General features: G+C 52.2%; 1 protein-coding gene across 9 annotated transcripts; it reads left to right on the forward strand.

Moving 5' to 3' along the window:
• Positions 1 to 36: 36 nt before the first annotated feature.
• Aplp1 (amyloid beta precursor like protein 1) lies at positions 37 to 9,603 on the forward strand. Of its 9 annotated transcripts, none has more exons than XM_004858949.4 (17): positions 37 to 296; positions 1,145 to 1,288; positions 2,297 to 2,429; positions 2,634 to 2,746; positions 3,009 to 3,142; positions 3,238 to 3,419; positions 3,865 to 3,995; positions 4,378 to 4,452; positions 5,296 to 5,454; positions 5,532 to 5,660; positions 6,610 to 6,709; positions 7,939 to 8,046; positions 8,280 to 8,306; positions 8,496 to 8,566; positions 8,759 to 8,821; positions 8,953 to 9,096; positions 9,215 to 9,603. In XM_004858949.4, the coding sequence occupies exons 1-17, from the start codon at positions 147 to 149 to the stop codon at positions 9,311 to 9,313; spliced, it is 1,962 nt and encodes a 653-aa protein (XP_004859006.1). In that variant the 5' UTR covers positions 37 to 146; the 3' UTR covers positions 9,314 to 9,603. The 9 variants fall into 9 exon arrangements, with proteins under 9 accessions (XP_004859006.1, XP_012932868.1, XP_012932869.1 ...); XM_013077414.3 differs by having other exon boundaries at positions 40 to 296; positions 8,953 to 9,126; XM_013077415.3 differs by having other exon boundaries at positions 40 to 296; positions 8,283 to 8,306; positions 8,953 to 9,126.
• Positions 9,604 to 13,845: the final 4,242 nt, after the last annotated feature.

Consider the following 13,845-nt stretch of genomic DNA (forward strand, 5'->3'; position numbering starts at 1 on the left):
GGGACTGGCGTGGGGCGGGGCTGGCGGCGCCGGCGCAGCCCGGGGGCGGCGGGAGGAGGAGGCGGCGGCGCTGGGAGCTCCTGACACCGCCGCTGGGGCCAGGCCGGGCGGGAGCGCAGGGGACCTGAGGGCGCCAGGGCCGGGACATGGGGCCCGCGAGCCCCGCCGCTCGCAGTACGGGCCGCCGCTGGCGCCCGCCGCCGCTGCCACTGCTGCTGCTGCCACTCTTGCTGCTGCTGCCGCGCGCGCAATTCGCCATCGGGAGCTTCGCCGGTGGGAGCCCCGGCGCGGCCGAGGTGAGGCCAGGCCGGGTCCTGGGGGATGGGGGAAGGGGCGGGACCGGGCCGCAGAATCCCAACGCGGACCTGTCCAGGCAGAAAGCTCAGACCTTTCAGGCAGGTGGCCCGCCTCCAGGCGACCCTAACCACACTAGGTACTCATGAACCCAGGATTCCAGGTCCCGGCTCCCCCATCATCTGACATCCTAGCCCCCTCAGACCCTGGTGCCAGGAGTCCAACCTACCCCTCTAGACTCTCACTCTACACTAGGCCTCAACTCCGTCCCATCTGAACATAGGACCCACCAAGCAGCAAGGTCCTAGGATCTGAGAATCCGAGAGGCCCCTTACATCCTCTGTACCCAAATAAGGGCCCTCTCAGGACCCAGGAATCCAGGCCTCCAGCCACCACCCCCAACCGGGATACAGCTGCCCAGTCCTCAAGGACCTGGTGTCTAGGCCTGCAGGGAAGCCAGGCCTTGTCTTTGCACCCCCGCAATGGGAAGCCTGAACTGGGTATGGAAGGAGGAGAGGCCAGAATGCCTGGGTTCAGGCCTCCACCCCCACGATTCAGGTTTAACCCTTTCAGGCTCCAGCGCGACTGCCCTGGGGCGGGGGCGGAGTCTGTCTCCTCAGCAACAAGCCTCGCTGAAACGGGGGGGGGGGGACTGGGTTGCTATAACAACGGGAGAGCAGAGTCGCCCCCGCCCTGCCGGAGCTGTTTCACAGGGAATGGTGTTTCCAAGAGGCCGGTGCGGAGTGATTGGGGGAGGGGACCGGAGCTGGGGGTCTGAATATCTCGGACCAGGGAATACATATGCCAACGTTCCCCGGGCCCTCACTGCCCTTCCTGGCACCACTGCTAGGCTCCAGGGTCGGCCCAGGTGGCAGGACTATGTGGGCTTCCAACCCTTCACCGGGACCTGCGCACCGGCCGCTGGGAACCAGACCCACAGCGCTCACAACGCTGTCTCCGGGACCCGCAGCGCGTGCTGGAGTACTGCAGACAGGTGGGCGGGGACTACGGGAGGGGCGTGGTCAGCGGAGAGCGGGTCCCAGATGGGGAAGGCCGCCTCTGAGAAGCTATACTCTCAAAAGGCAGGGTACCGGGAGATGCGGGATCTAAGGCGGCAAAGGGAGCTAGGGGATGTGGCCAGTGAAGAGGTGAGGACAGGACCTGTTTTGAGAAATTTAAATCTGAAGAAGGGAGAGCTGCGCAAATATCTCTTCTCAGGAGGATGGCCAGGGAACAGACGGGGTTTAGAAATCTGGTGGGCTCTGTATGAGGGCATAGGTGGGCGTGGCCAGTGGGAAGGCGGGGCTAAGATTAAGAGACCTATAGGACAGCAAGATGGGGGAAAGCAGTGAAGTCAAACGAGCAAGCGGATAGCCAGGAGGCGTGGCTGTGAGAAGGCGAGTCTAACAAAAAGGGAATACTTACAGAGAGGCCAAACCAAAGGGGACGAGTCTTGGAGGAGGAGACGATCTAAGGAGAGAAGAACCTGATTCTGGAGGAGGGGTGACCAGAGAAATGGGTTTACAGAGATTGATTTGCAGACAGACGAAGGGACCTTCATGAAGCAATTGGACAGGAAAAGAAGTGGCATCTAAGGAGAGCAGGAGGGATGTGGCCAACGAGCACGAGGGACTGAAGCTATCTCAGATGTGTTCTAGGGAGAAGCAGGGTCTAGGGAGATGTCCTTATGTATGCTAGCATCTTGAGCCAGGTGCAGTGGTCCATGCCTGCAAACCCAGCGCTGTGGGAGACTGAGGAAGGAGGATCACAAGTTTGAGGCCAAACTGGGCAATTTAGCAACTTAGCAAGACCCTGTCTCAAAATTTAAAAAGTAAATACATAAATAAAAGAAGAGCTGGGCATGTATCTCAGTGTGAAGGCCATGGGTTCGATCCCCAATACAAGGGTGGAGAGCAGAGCCTTGAAAAGGGACATGACCAGAGAGAGGGATGGCTGGCAGGGGCCGGGCAGTGGGTTGATTGTCCCTCCTTGGTGCCCCCAGATGTATCCAGAGCTGCACATTACACGTGTGGAGCAGGCCGCACCAGCAATCCCCATGGAACACTGGTGTGGGGGTGCCCGGAGTGGCCGCTGTGCCCACCTCCACCACCAGGTTGTGCCCTTCCGCTGCCTGCGTGAGTCACAGGCTGGGAGAGGGGAAGGGAGGTGGGACTCTCTGAGAGACATTTCTGAGCCCTGTCTCTGACCCTCATTAGGGGGCTGGGTGCCTGGGTCCAAAGTGGAGCCATGAAGCCTCTGAGGATAAGATATCTGGATTCTGACAAGGGTGGAGCTGGTGGCTGTGGGAGAGTCTCATCCTAGTGTCCCCCATTCCTCAGCTGGTGAATTTGTGAGCGAAGCCCTACTGGTGCCAGAAGGCTGCAGGTTCTTGCACCAAGAACGCATGGACCAGTGTGAGAGTTTAACTCGGAGGCATCAGGAGGCACAGGAGGTCAGGTCCCTGGCCCATGTATGCCTGCCCCACTAGAGCCCAGGAGTCCAAGGCCCTAACACCCTCCTTCACCAGAATCTAAGAGTCTTGTTATAGCCCCCTGTTCCCAATGGGATCTGGGAATTCCATCCTCCAACCCTTTCCTCCAGAACCAGGAATCCAGGCTCCCAGTCTTATCAGCCCCCAAGACCCAGGCATCCAGGCTTCCAGTCTACACCCTCCTACTCCACAGTCCTGGCATCTGGGCCCACTCTTCCCACAGGCCTGCAGCTCCCAGGGCCTCATTCTGCATGGCTCAGGCATGCTTTTGCCCTGTGGGGAGGATCGGTTCCGAGGTGTGGAATATGTATGCTGTCCCCCTCCAGTGACCTCCAACCCATCTGGGACAGCAGTTGGGTGAGTGGCCCTCCTAACGCTCCAAGAGCAGAAGATGGAAACCTGGGGGCTTACACTCAGGACCTTACTGCCTGGGTCTTCTCCTGCTCCTTCAGTGACCCGTCCACAAGGTCTTGGCCCCTGGGGGGCAGAGCAGAGGGGGGTGAAGATGAGGAAGGGGAGGAATCCTTCCTACAGCCAGTAGATGATTACTTTGTGGAGCCCCCCCAGGCTGAAGAGGAAGAGGAAGAAAGAGTCCCACTCCCAAGCTCCCATACTTCTGCTGTGATCAGCAAAGGTAAGGCAGTCTAGTCCTCTCTACCACTGGAGAAAGCGTGATTTGGGGGAGCCTTGCTGTTTGGGGAGGGACCTGTGGAGGAGAGGCCCAGGTAGGGGGAATGGAAGAGATAGGAGTAGCTTTGGAAGAAGTAGAGGTGGAAGGGTTAGCTTGTGAAGAATGCAAAGGGACAAGGTAGTTTAGGGATCCTTGGAAGTGGAAGGCCCATTTGGTAGGCCCTAAGGGTAATTTGAGGAAAGCTTGGGAAATAGTGAAATGGATTTACAAGCTTTCCAGGAACAGGCCAGGTCCAGAATTACATCTCCCATGATGTTAGGCAACAGTGATAGCTAAACTGGATGCATGATGGTCTCCAGTGCACTCTAGGAAATGCAGTTCTTCAGGTAGGAAAGGTGACCAGGAGGTGTGCTGCAAGCCGACCTCCCGGTCCCTGATGGTCTTGCAGTCACTCCGACCCCGAGGCCCACGGACGGTGTAGATGTTTACTTCGGCATGCCTGGGGAAATCAGTGAACATGAGGGGTTCCTGAGGGCCAAGATGGACCTGGAGGAGCGTAGGATGCGCCAGATTAATGAGGTGGATACTGGGGACCCCAGGAACTCACCATATCTGTCACACAGATCCCTAAAATGCCAGAAATCTCCTGAGGAACCCATTGACACTCATCCTCTCAGGGATGCTCAAGCCCTTCAACCCTGAGCCCTTAACACCACCCCCTAAGATGACCAGAAGTCCCTAAGCCACCTAGAATCCCAATGAGATGCCATCAGATTCCCTGGAAACTCTGGCCCACGGTACACTTCCACTTTCGACTCCCCCTGGGTCTTTCCTCTTGGGAATGCAAGAGCTAGTGGGACTTAAGGGTTCTAGATCCTCCAAAGTCTTGACAAGGGGTTGGGAGACTTACCAGTTATATCAGAGTGGATTCTGGGATCCTAAAGCTCCATCCCACCCCCAGGTGATGCGTGAATGGGCCATGGCAGACAACCAGTCCAAGAACCTGCCTAAAGCTGACAGACAGGCCCTGAATGAGGTAGGACAAGGGACTGGATGGTCTCAGCCTGGCTCTGGCCATGTCTGACCCCATCCACTTCAACCCCCTCCTACTTACCTTGGTGTTTCCTGGCCCCACCCCTCCATTTGGCCATGCCACTGTTGACCTAACATTGCTCTCCTCCTTAGATTGGCCAGGCTTAGCCCTGCTTAACTTGACTTCTTTCTGAGGTCTGGCTCTGGAGTCCTCTCCCAAGCCTGGTACCCTGAAGTTATAGCTGGGTTCTTCTCAGCTGCTCTTGGAGGCAGTCACATCCCTGTTAGGCCCCACCCTGACTCCGGTCCTGCCACTCTGTCTTACTTTTACTCAGTTCCTCCCTGAGAAGCCCTACCTCCTAACTTTTGAACTCACCTCCTTCAGCCTTACCTGGTGCAGCTCCATTCCACGCAGTCCCAAATAAGGTTAGCCCTCATTCCAATCCTCATCCCCCTACGCCCCAACTTGGGTCTCATTGAGGCGCAGCCTGTCTCGAGTTTGGCCCTGTCCAGGTCTGGAGTCCTGCTCTCTCTACAAGACTTGCAGGGACAACACTGACAGTTCTGTTCCCAGGTTATTCCCACCCAGTCAGATAATTTATACCCTCAGGTTTGCTCCCAGGAGGCCTAGTCCTGACCCTATACTACCTGTTCACGTAGCAACCCTTCTAGGAAGTTTCCTATGATCCAGTCCCATCCCAGCTGGCTCTGTCCAGGCCAGACCCACAGAACCCCACCCCACTTGCCCCAGTAGTCCTGCCTTTCCAGACTTCTTTGACCCACACATTCACCTGTCTTTACCTCTCCTGACTGTATGCCACCCCCACTTCCCCATCCCTGGCACCAGCACTTCCAGTCCATTCTGCAGACCCTGGAGGAGCAGGTGTCTGGTGAGCGACAGCGCCTGGTGGAGACCCATGCCACCCGAGTCATCGCTCTTATCAATGACCAGCGCCGGGCTGCCCTGGAAGGCTTCCTGGCGGCACTGCAGGGGGATCCGCCTCAGGTACAGGGTGGTGGGGACAGAGAGCAGAAGCAGAGAAAGGCTACAACAGGCCCGGGCAGCCTTTATCCCTCCCACAGGCAGAGCGTGTCCTGGTGGCCCTGCGGCGCTACCTGCGGGCGGAGCAGAAGGAGCAAAGGCACACGCTGCGACACTACCAACACGTGGCCGCTGTGGATCCTGAGAAGGCCCAGCAGATGCGATTCCAGGTCCTTAAATGCCTCTAACTCCCAGATGCCCTGCTAGCCTCCAGATCCTAGGCCCTTGGACTCTTCTCTTGTTCTTCACATTCTGTCCCTTGGACCTCTTTCCTATGCCTAAAACCCCTTCCTGGGCCTGAGGACCTTTTCCAGTCCCTCATCTTCACTTCCTGTCCTTCAGATCCCTACTTCCTGATCCTGGACCACCGTTCCTCACCAACACCGTGCCATTGACCCCCTTCTCTTCCCTTGAATTCTTCTTAGTTTCTGTCCCTTGGATTTCTACTTCCTTTTCCAGAATCCTCTTTCAGTACCTTAAACCCTGTTCCTGTACCTCGACCTTCGTTCCTCCCTCGTCTCATTTGTTTTCCCAGAAGCCTCTTCTCTGCGTCCTCAGAATCTAATTCCTATTTCTTGGAGATTCTCTTCCTGTCTGTAAATCCTGTGTTCTGGAACCACTATCATTTCTGTATGACTCTCCAATTCTTTTTGTTGTTGTTGTTGTTGTTACTAGGAATCGAACTCAGGGCCTCACACTTGCCAGGCAGGCACTGCACTGCTGAACTACATCCCCAGCCCATGACTCTCTAATTCTACTTCCTGTCTCTGAAACCTGCCCAAACCCCATTTTCTGTTCCTCAGACCCTACTTTCTACACCTACTCCACTTACCCCCACTTCCAGTCTTCTATACCATATTCCTTGTATCCTATACTTACCTGTCTTATGCCTCCTTTTTCCTTGGGACCAAGGAGCTCACACTTATTGGGCAAGCATTTACCATTGAGTTATAGCCCAGCCCATTTTCTTTTTATGTTTTCATTTTCAGACAGGGTCTTAAGTTCTCAATAAGTTGCCCAGGTTGGCCTCAAACTTGCAGTCCTCCTGCCTCCTGAATAGCTCGGATTATAGGTGTAAGCTACTGAACCCAGCCCATCTCTCATACTTACTCTCTATAGGTGCTGACCCACCTTCAGGTGATTGAGGAAAGAATGAATCAGAGCCTGGGGCTGCTTGACCAAAACCCCCACCTGGCTCAGGAGCTTCGGCCCCAGATCCGTGAGTGCCCATTGTCCCTGGCCCCCATTCCAGACCTCTAAAGGCCCTCAAACCATGAACCTCCCCCACTTCAGTTATTATTTGGGGGGGGGGGGTACTGGGGATTGAACTCAGGAACTTGTGCTTGCAAGGCAGGAACTGGAACCACTGAGCTAAATTCCTGGCCCTAGTTATTATTTTTTAAGGCAGGGTCTTGCTATGTGGTACAGGCTAGCCTGAAATTTGTTATGTAGTCCAGACTGGCCTTAAACTCAGAATCTTCCTGCTTCAGCCTCCCAAGAGCTAGGATTGCAGGCATGTACCTTGTCCAGCTCAGTTATCTATTCTTGTATAACAGACTGCTCCAGAACTTAATATTTTTACTCTCAAAACAATTTTTCTTCTGGGTGTGGTGGCGCATGCCTGTAATCCCAGTACACAGGAGGCTGAGGCAGAACTGCCATGAGTTTGAGGTTACTCTGGGCTACATAGTGAGTTCAAGTCCAGCCTGAACTACATAGTGAGAGTCTGTCTCAAAAAAAACATTTTTCTTTGCTCATGATTCTGCTGTCTGTTCTGGATTCAGCTGAATGGTTCTCCTGGTGAATTTCTCAGTAATAAGTGAGCAGCTGTATTTAACTAGAGGATCACTGAGGGACTGGGACTCTGGAAAATGTGCCTCTCCCTCTCTCCAGCTAGGATCAGTGCCTCTCTCCTCCAAGGAGCCTCTCCATGCAGGGGCTTCCTACATGATGGTGCAGGCCCCCAAAAGCAAAAAAGTGGAAGTTCCCGGATCATTTTTTTTTTTTTCAGTGATGGGGATTGAACCCAGGCCTTTGTACATGCTGAGCAAACTCTGCCACTGGGTTGTAGCTCCAGTCCCTCCAGATCTTCTTAAGGCTTGGGCCCACATTCTATTGGTTAGACCAAGTTACAAACTGAGACCAGATTCAATGGGAGGGACATTGCACTGCCCCTGGCTCTATTGTGACTTCCTCCAGGATGTCCCACACCTAACCCTAAATCTCTTGATATTTAATGAAACTGGGTTCTAAAAACTTCAGCCTCCATCTTCCAGCCATCAGTGCTTCCGCCCAGTGCTCCACTTTGTCAGGTCACACTTAGGGCTGCCTCTGCTGTCTGCATGATCTCCCAAGCACTCCACTATGTGGTGCCCTTCACTAACCCTGTAAGGCTTGTGGAATCCCTTTGCTCACCACCTCAGCCCCCTCTCTGCATGTTCCCCTCAGAAGAACTCCTCCATTCTGAACACCTGGGTCCCAATGAATTGGAAGCCCCTGCACCTGGGGGCAGCAGTGAGAACAAGGGTGGGCTGCAGCCTCCAGATTCCAAGGACGGTGAGTGAATCTGGGGACAAGCCTCCAACCTCATTGCTAATCCCCTAGAGTCTGGGGATGTCTTAGCCACCACAGTGAGGGGGAGAGAACAGGGAGGAATGTCTCAATGTGTGGAGGCCTCTGTAGGGTCCTTGGTCCTCCTTTGGTCCCTGGGAGGGTGTTTCTCCACTCTTTATTTGATGGTGCCCTCCTCTCTTCACTGTTCCACCTGCCTTGCCCGCTCTGGCTGCCAGCAGAGACTCCTGTGACCCTTCCAAAAGGTGAGTGTCGTGGAAGGTAGAGCTCAGCCACTAAATCCCACTGAATCCTAAACCCAAAGTGAACAAGGATCCATACATAAGCAGATTTAGATCTTATAGGGTGGAGTCTGGTGCCCTTTCTGACCCCCTCCTCAGGTGGGGGCAGCACCCCTCTGAACCCTCAAGAATGAGATGGGACTTGGGGGGTAGGGTCCACAGAACAAGACGCTGCATCCTTTGGGAAAGAGAAGACATCCTCCCTGGAGCAGTATGAGCTAAAGGTGAGTTGGACCTGGGCTCCTAAAGGAAGATCAGCGGGCACCTGGGTTCCTAGAGTTATTGGAGGAGGTGCTGGGGTTTGGAGTCCTTGGGCTGAGGGAAGAGGGGCCTGAAGACATGGATCTGAGTAGGGGATGCCCTCTTGGGCCCTGGGAACGAAGAAGTGGGGTCCATGACACTTCCTGTTCCCCCAGGTTAATGCATCTGTTCCAAGGGGGTTTCCTTTCCACTCCTCGGAGATTCAGAGAGATGAGCTGGTAAGAGGTGTAACCCGGGGTACCTAGGGAGAGAGATGTCGGGGATCAGTGTCGAGGCTATGGCTCTCAAAGCTGCAAAAGACCCTGATGAGCCTCAAAGTTATCCTGGGCCCCATGTCCTTTCTCCGCAGGCCCCTGTTGGGACAGGTGTGTCCCGCGAGGCTGTGTCGGGCCTGCTGATCATGGGAGCGGGCGGGGCCTCCCTCATTGTGCTCGCCATGCTGCTGCTGCGCAGGAAGAAGCCCTACGGGGCTATCAGCCACGGGGTGGTGGAGGTGAGGGCTATCAGCCACGGGGTGGTGGAGGTGAGAGTGCCAAGCCTCCCTGGGCACGGACCGACCCTGTGCTCAGCAGCGAGGCCCCGGCCCCACTACCCCCCCCACCCCGCTGCAGGTGGACCCCATGCTGAGCCTGGAGGAGCAGCAGCTGCGAGAACTGCAGCGGCACGGCTATGAGAACCCCACCTACCGCTTTCTGGAGGGCCGACCCTGAGCCCAGGCCTCCCTTCTTCCGGGTGCCCCCACAACCCCAATTCCCAGCCCGGGGTAGGGGAAGGAGGTCTTGACAAGTTCATTCTAAGGTCCCCTTTCCAATTCCAAATTCCATCCCTAAGAAATCCCGCAGGTTTTTCCCGCTGCTGCCTCACTTGGGACCTCTTCACCTTATTTTATAAGTTAATTTATTGCTCCTTAAGGTTATCACCACACTGGTCCCAGTGTCTGTTGCTCCCTGAAATTCACCCTCCCACTAACATCCCAATAAAGCCCTCTTCCCCACCAGGCCATCCTGTGTCTCTCTGGGAGATTCCGTGTGTAAATACAGCTGAAGCGGGTGTTCGTCTCTGCCTTCGCGTCGGTAAACTGGACGAGGGCGCTTTAAATCTGAGCTGGGCCTGCGGGAAGGGCTGGCGCGCAGGGGCGGGTCCAGAGACTTTAGCGAGGCTCTTTCCGTGGTGCTGAACGGTCTGAGACTTCCAGACCTCTATCCGCTGGTCGCCGGCACGGACCCCGAGGAGGTTGGGCTTTGGCAAATTTCTCCAGCTTTTTACTTAACCTGCACACGCAGTTACACGCAGCAGCCATGCCAACCTGAGAGCCCTGGGGAGTCCCCCCCCCGTACTAGGGATTGAACACAGGACCTTTGCACCGAGCTACCTCTCCAGCCTTTATTATTATTATTATTATTTTACATTTTATTTTTTAGACAGTCTCGCTATGTAGTTCAGGCTGCCCTTGAACTCACTATGTAGCCCAGCCAGGACTCAAACTCATGGCAATCCTCCTACCTCAGCCTCCCAAGTGCTGGAATTCCAGGCGTGCACCACCAGGCCTGGCCATCCAGCTTTAAAAAGTTTTAATTTTTTTTTTTTTTTTTTGAGACAGGGTCTCAGTAAGTGTCTAAGTTACCAAGGCTGGGCTCAAACTTGGCTATCCTCCTGCGTCAACCTCTCAGAGTGCTGGGGTGATAGGCGTGCACCACCAGGCCCTGCTAGGGGCTGGAAATCTTGAAAAACCTTCCCATTCCTAAAAGTCTTCATTGCTTCTTAAAGAGGTAATAGGAGTCCCCCTGGGATGTGAAAACTCCAGTCAGGTGTCCCAGCGAGGAATATGTGATGTCTGGAACGCATAGCCTCTCCCGTCCCATTGGGTGTCATGTTGAAGTTGGTCCTCTACCTATGTTGGTATCTGTCCCAAGACAGTTGTTATGAGGATTAAAAGGGCGCCTATGTGGAAATATTAAGTGTTCCTGCACTTAGCAGGCATTGGTTAAATAAATTTAAAACGTTATAGATGCATTCACATGGTGCTCACCCTGGGCCAGGAACAGCCCCAAGAGCTTTACAGGGGTTGGGGCACTTCATTATTACTTCTACCCCGAGGAAATGGAACTAACCTATCCCCACCTACAGATTAGGAAGTGGAGGCGTTATATCACATACCTAAAGTCACCATCTAGGAAAGATGGGAGCTAAGAATTCATTCCAGGCAGCCTGGCTTGGTGCACACACTCAGCCATTTTGCTAACTGGCTGTCTAATAATTCAAGGCTGTCCTATATGGTGTTCAAACCATGCACTTCAAAATTTCAGGCAATACTTACCAATCGCCAGAGAGTGTGTACAACCTGCAACCCACCTCTTTTTTGGGTATTGGGGATTGAACCCAAGGCCTTCTGAGTTACATTAGCCCTTCTTGAGACTTTTTAAATTTTTGAGACAGGGTCTCACTATGGTGCTCAGGCTGGGATTGAATTTGCAATCTTCCTGCCTGAACCTCCTAGGTTACTGAGATTTGAGGCACATACCACCACCTCTGGTTGCCTGCATTTTTTAAATGTCATAATAAAAACAACTTAAAAGGAAGTAAATTAACTACACTGTGTATTTTATATTAGGCCCAAGACAATACCTGGTCAGAAAAAAAAAAAAAGCAGGCTGCAGGTTGGAGATAGGCCCGAGTAGACTTGACTTTTTACCAGTTTCCCAACAGATGGCAGTAAAATGCTGTGTTCTAATATCAGTGTCTCACCATTTTCTGACAGATGGCTTGGGGAAGGAGCACCTATTTCTAATTCACTCTTCATAATATCTCCATGTAAATATAGGCCATGTATATTAAATGCACATCTAGTAGGTGTAAGGAGAGAGATGTCTTTATCATGTAAGTTAGATACAGTGTCACAGCTTTATTGAAGAATAAAGTTTGCATCTTTTTTTGTTGTTGTTTTGCAGGTTGAACTGAGCTACATCTCGGCTCCTTTTTTATTTTGAGGCAGGGTCTTGCTATGTTACCCAGGCTTGGCTTGAGCTTTCTATCCTCCTCCTCAGCCTCCCAAAATTCTGGATTACAGGCACAAACCACTGCACTGGGCTGCACGGTAATTCTGCTAGTGGTTAGACATTCAGGTGAACTCAGACAAGCCTGACAGAAATCTATCACTAACACCGAAGGCAGGGAAAAAGCTACCTTTGTGTTTTCACAGCCATGAATGGTAAACAGGCCAACAATAGGAGAGGAGCTCCAAGAAGGAGACTGGAAATAGAAGGCCAATTTTCTCAATATGGGCAGTGTGATTCTTTAACACAATGCCAATATTTAGTGAATTTTTAAGTGCTGTTATTAAAATATTTTGCTATTGTTCATTTGATGCACTTGTGCTTCTAAGCTGTCCTTCCTTTCAAATTGAAAATAATTGTAATTCTTTTAATACAGTTTTTTACCAGGAACAATAGTCCACACCTGTAATTCAAGCCACTCAGGAGGCTGAGGCAGGAGGACCACAAGTTCAATGCCAGCCTGGACAACTTAGCAATATCCTGTCTCAAAACAAAATATAAAAGGGTTGGGCTGGAGCTTGGTGATAGTGTTTACCTAGCACACTTGGTTCAATCCCTAGTGCCACATCCACACACAAAAATGCAGTTTTCCAGGGACACTCTATCACATTAGTCGTGTGTGTGTGTGTGTGTGTGTCTTAGATCAGGCTGCTATAACAGAACACTGCAGACTGTGTTGCTTTTTTTTTTTTTTTTTTGGTACCAGGGATCGAACTCAGGTCTTTGCGCTTGCGTAGCAGGTGGTCAAACCACTGAGCTAAATTCCTGGCCCCGTAGACTGTGTAGCTTAAACAATGAACATTTATTTGTCAGTCTTAGAGGCTGGGAAGCCCAAGATCACCAGCAGATCCCATGACTGATGAGGGAACTCTTCCCAATTTCCAATTTCCAGCTGGCCATCTTCTTGCTGTGTCCTTACATGGAAAGAGCAGAGAGAAAAAGCAAGCTTTCTCTCTCTCTTTTTTGTTTTTTGAGACAAGATCTCACTATATAGTTCAGCTGACCTTGCACTCACAGCAATCCTCCTGCCTCAGCCTCCCAAATGCTGGGATTACATGTTTGAGCCACTACGCATGGCCTCATCTCTTCTTATAAAGGCACTAATCTCATCCCAGGGCTACATCCTCATGATGTAATTACCTCCCAAATTGCCCATATCTAAATATTCCACTGGGGCTTATTGTTTCAATACACGATTTGGGAGAGGGAACAAACTTCCAGTGTATAACTACACAAACTGGAACATACATCTTATATGTGAACAAAATCTCAGATGTCATCAATGATAAGAGATAGCATTATTGGGCTTGGGATGTGGTAGGGGTAGAGCAATTACCAAGCATACCGAAGGCCATAGGTTCAATCTCCAGCACAAGAAAGAGAGAGGAGGGAGGGAGGGAAGAGGAGAAAGAGAGAGAGAAGAGAAAGAGGGGAAAGGGGGAATTATTTTATGTACCACCAAAAAAGGGGGGGGGGGATTAAACTAGGTCACACAATTTGAATCAGGTGTGGTGATGCACATCTGTAATCCCAGAACTCAGGAGGCCGAGGCAGGAGGATCACTGTGAGTTCAAGGCCAGCCTGGACTACATAGGGAGTTCAAGGCCACCCTGAACTATGTAACAAGACCCTGCCTCAAAATACTAAAAATAAATACAATATAATAAAATAAATTAGGTCACACAGCTGACTATAAGATGAATTCTGATTCCAACTAAGTTTTTCTTAAATCAATGAAATACAGCACATTCGTATGAATTCTTCGCCTGCCAGCTGCCCTTCACTACATAAAAGGGCACATATGTGCTGACCCAGGGCAGCTGATGTGGGACACTTTACACTGGTGGCTCCTGATAAGTCTGCTTCCCAACTTTCATGCCCTGGGATGATGTCTCTCTTGTTATTCTGGGGTTGGCCATGACACTGACTTTGGTCAATGGGATGTCAGCAAGCATAGTGCAAGTGGGGGTGTTTTTTTGGAATGCTCTCTGGGACCCCTTAACCACCATGTGAAGAGACACACCTACTCCCCTGGACCAGAAAAAGATGCTTGGTCCATTCCCAGAAAGAATCAGCCAGGTCAGTGAGCTGTCAGACATTCAAAGGAAGCCGGCTTGGATTCCTCAAACTACAGCCAGGAGCAACCAAAGCAAGACAGCAGTGCTGCCAGCTGAGCCCAGCTCAGGTCT

This window comes from Heterocephalus glaber, unplaced genomic scaffold (assembly GCF_053883595.1).
Source record: "Heterocephalus glaber isolate CG9 unplaced genomic scaffold, H.glaber_assembly_v1.0 deba00001561, whole genome shotgun sequence".
In the NCBI taxonomy this organism is placed as follows: Eukaryota; Metazoa; Chordata; class Mammalia; order Rodentia; family Bathyergidae; genus Heterocephalus; species Heterocephalus glaber.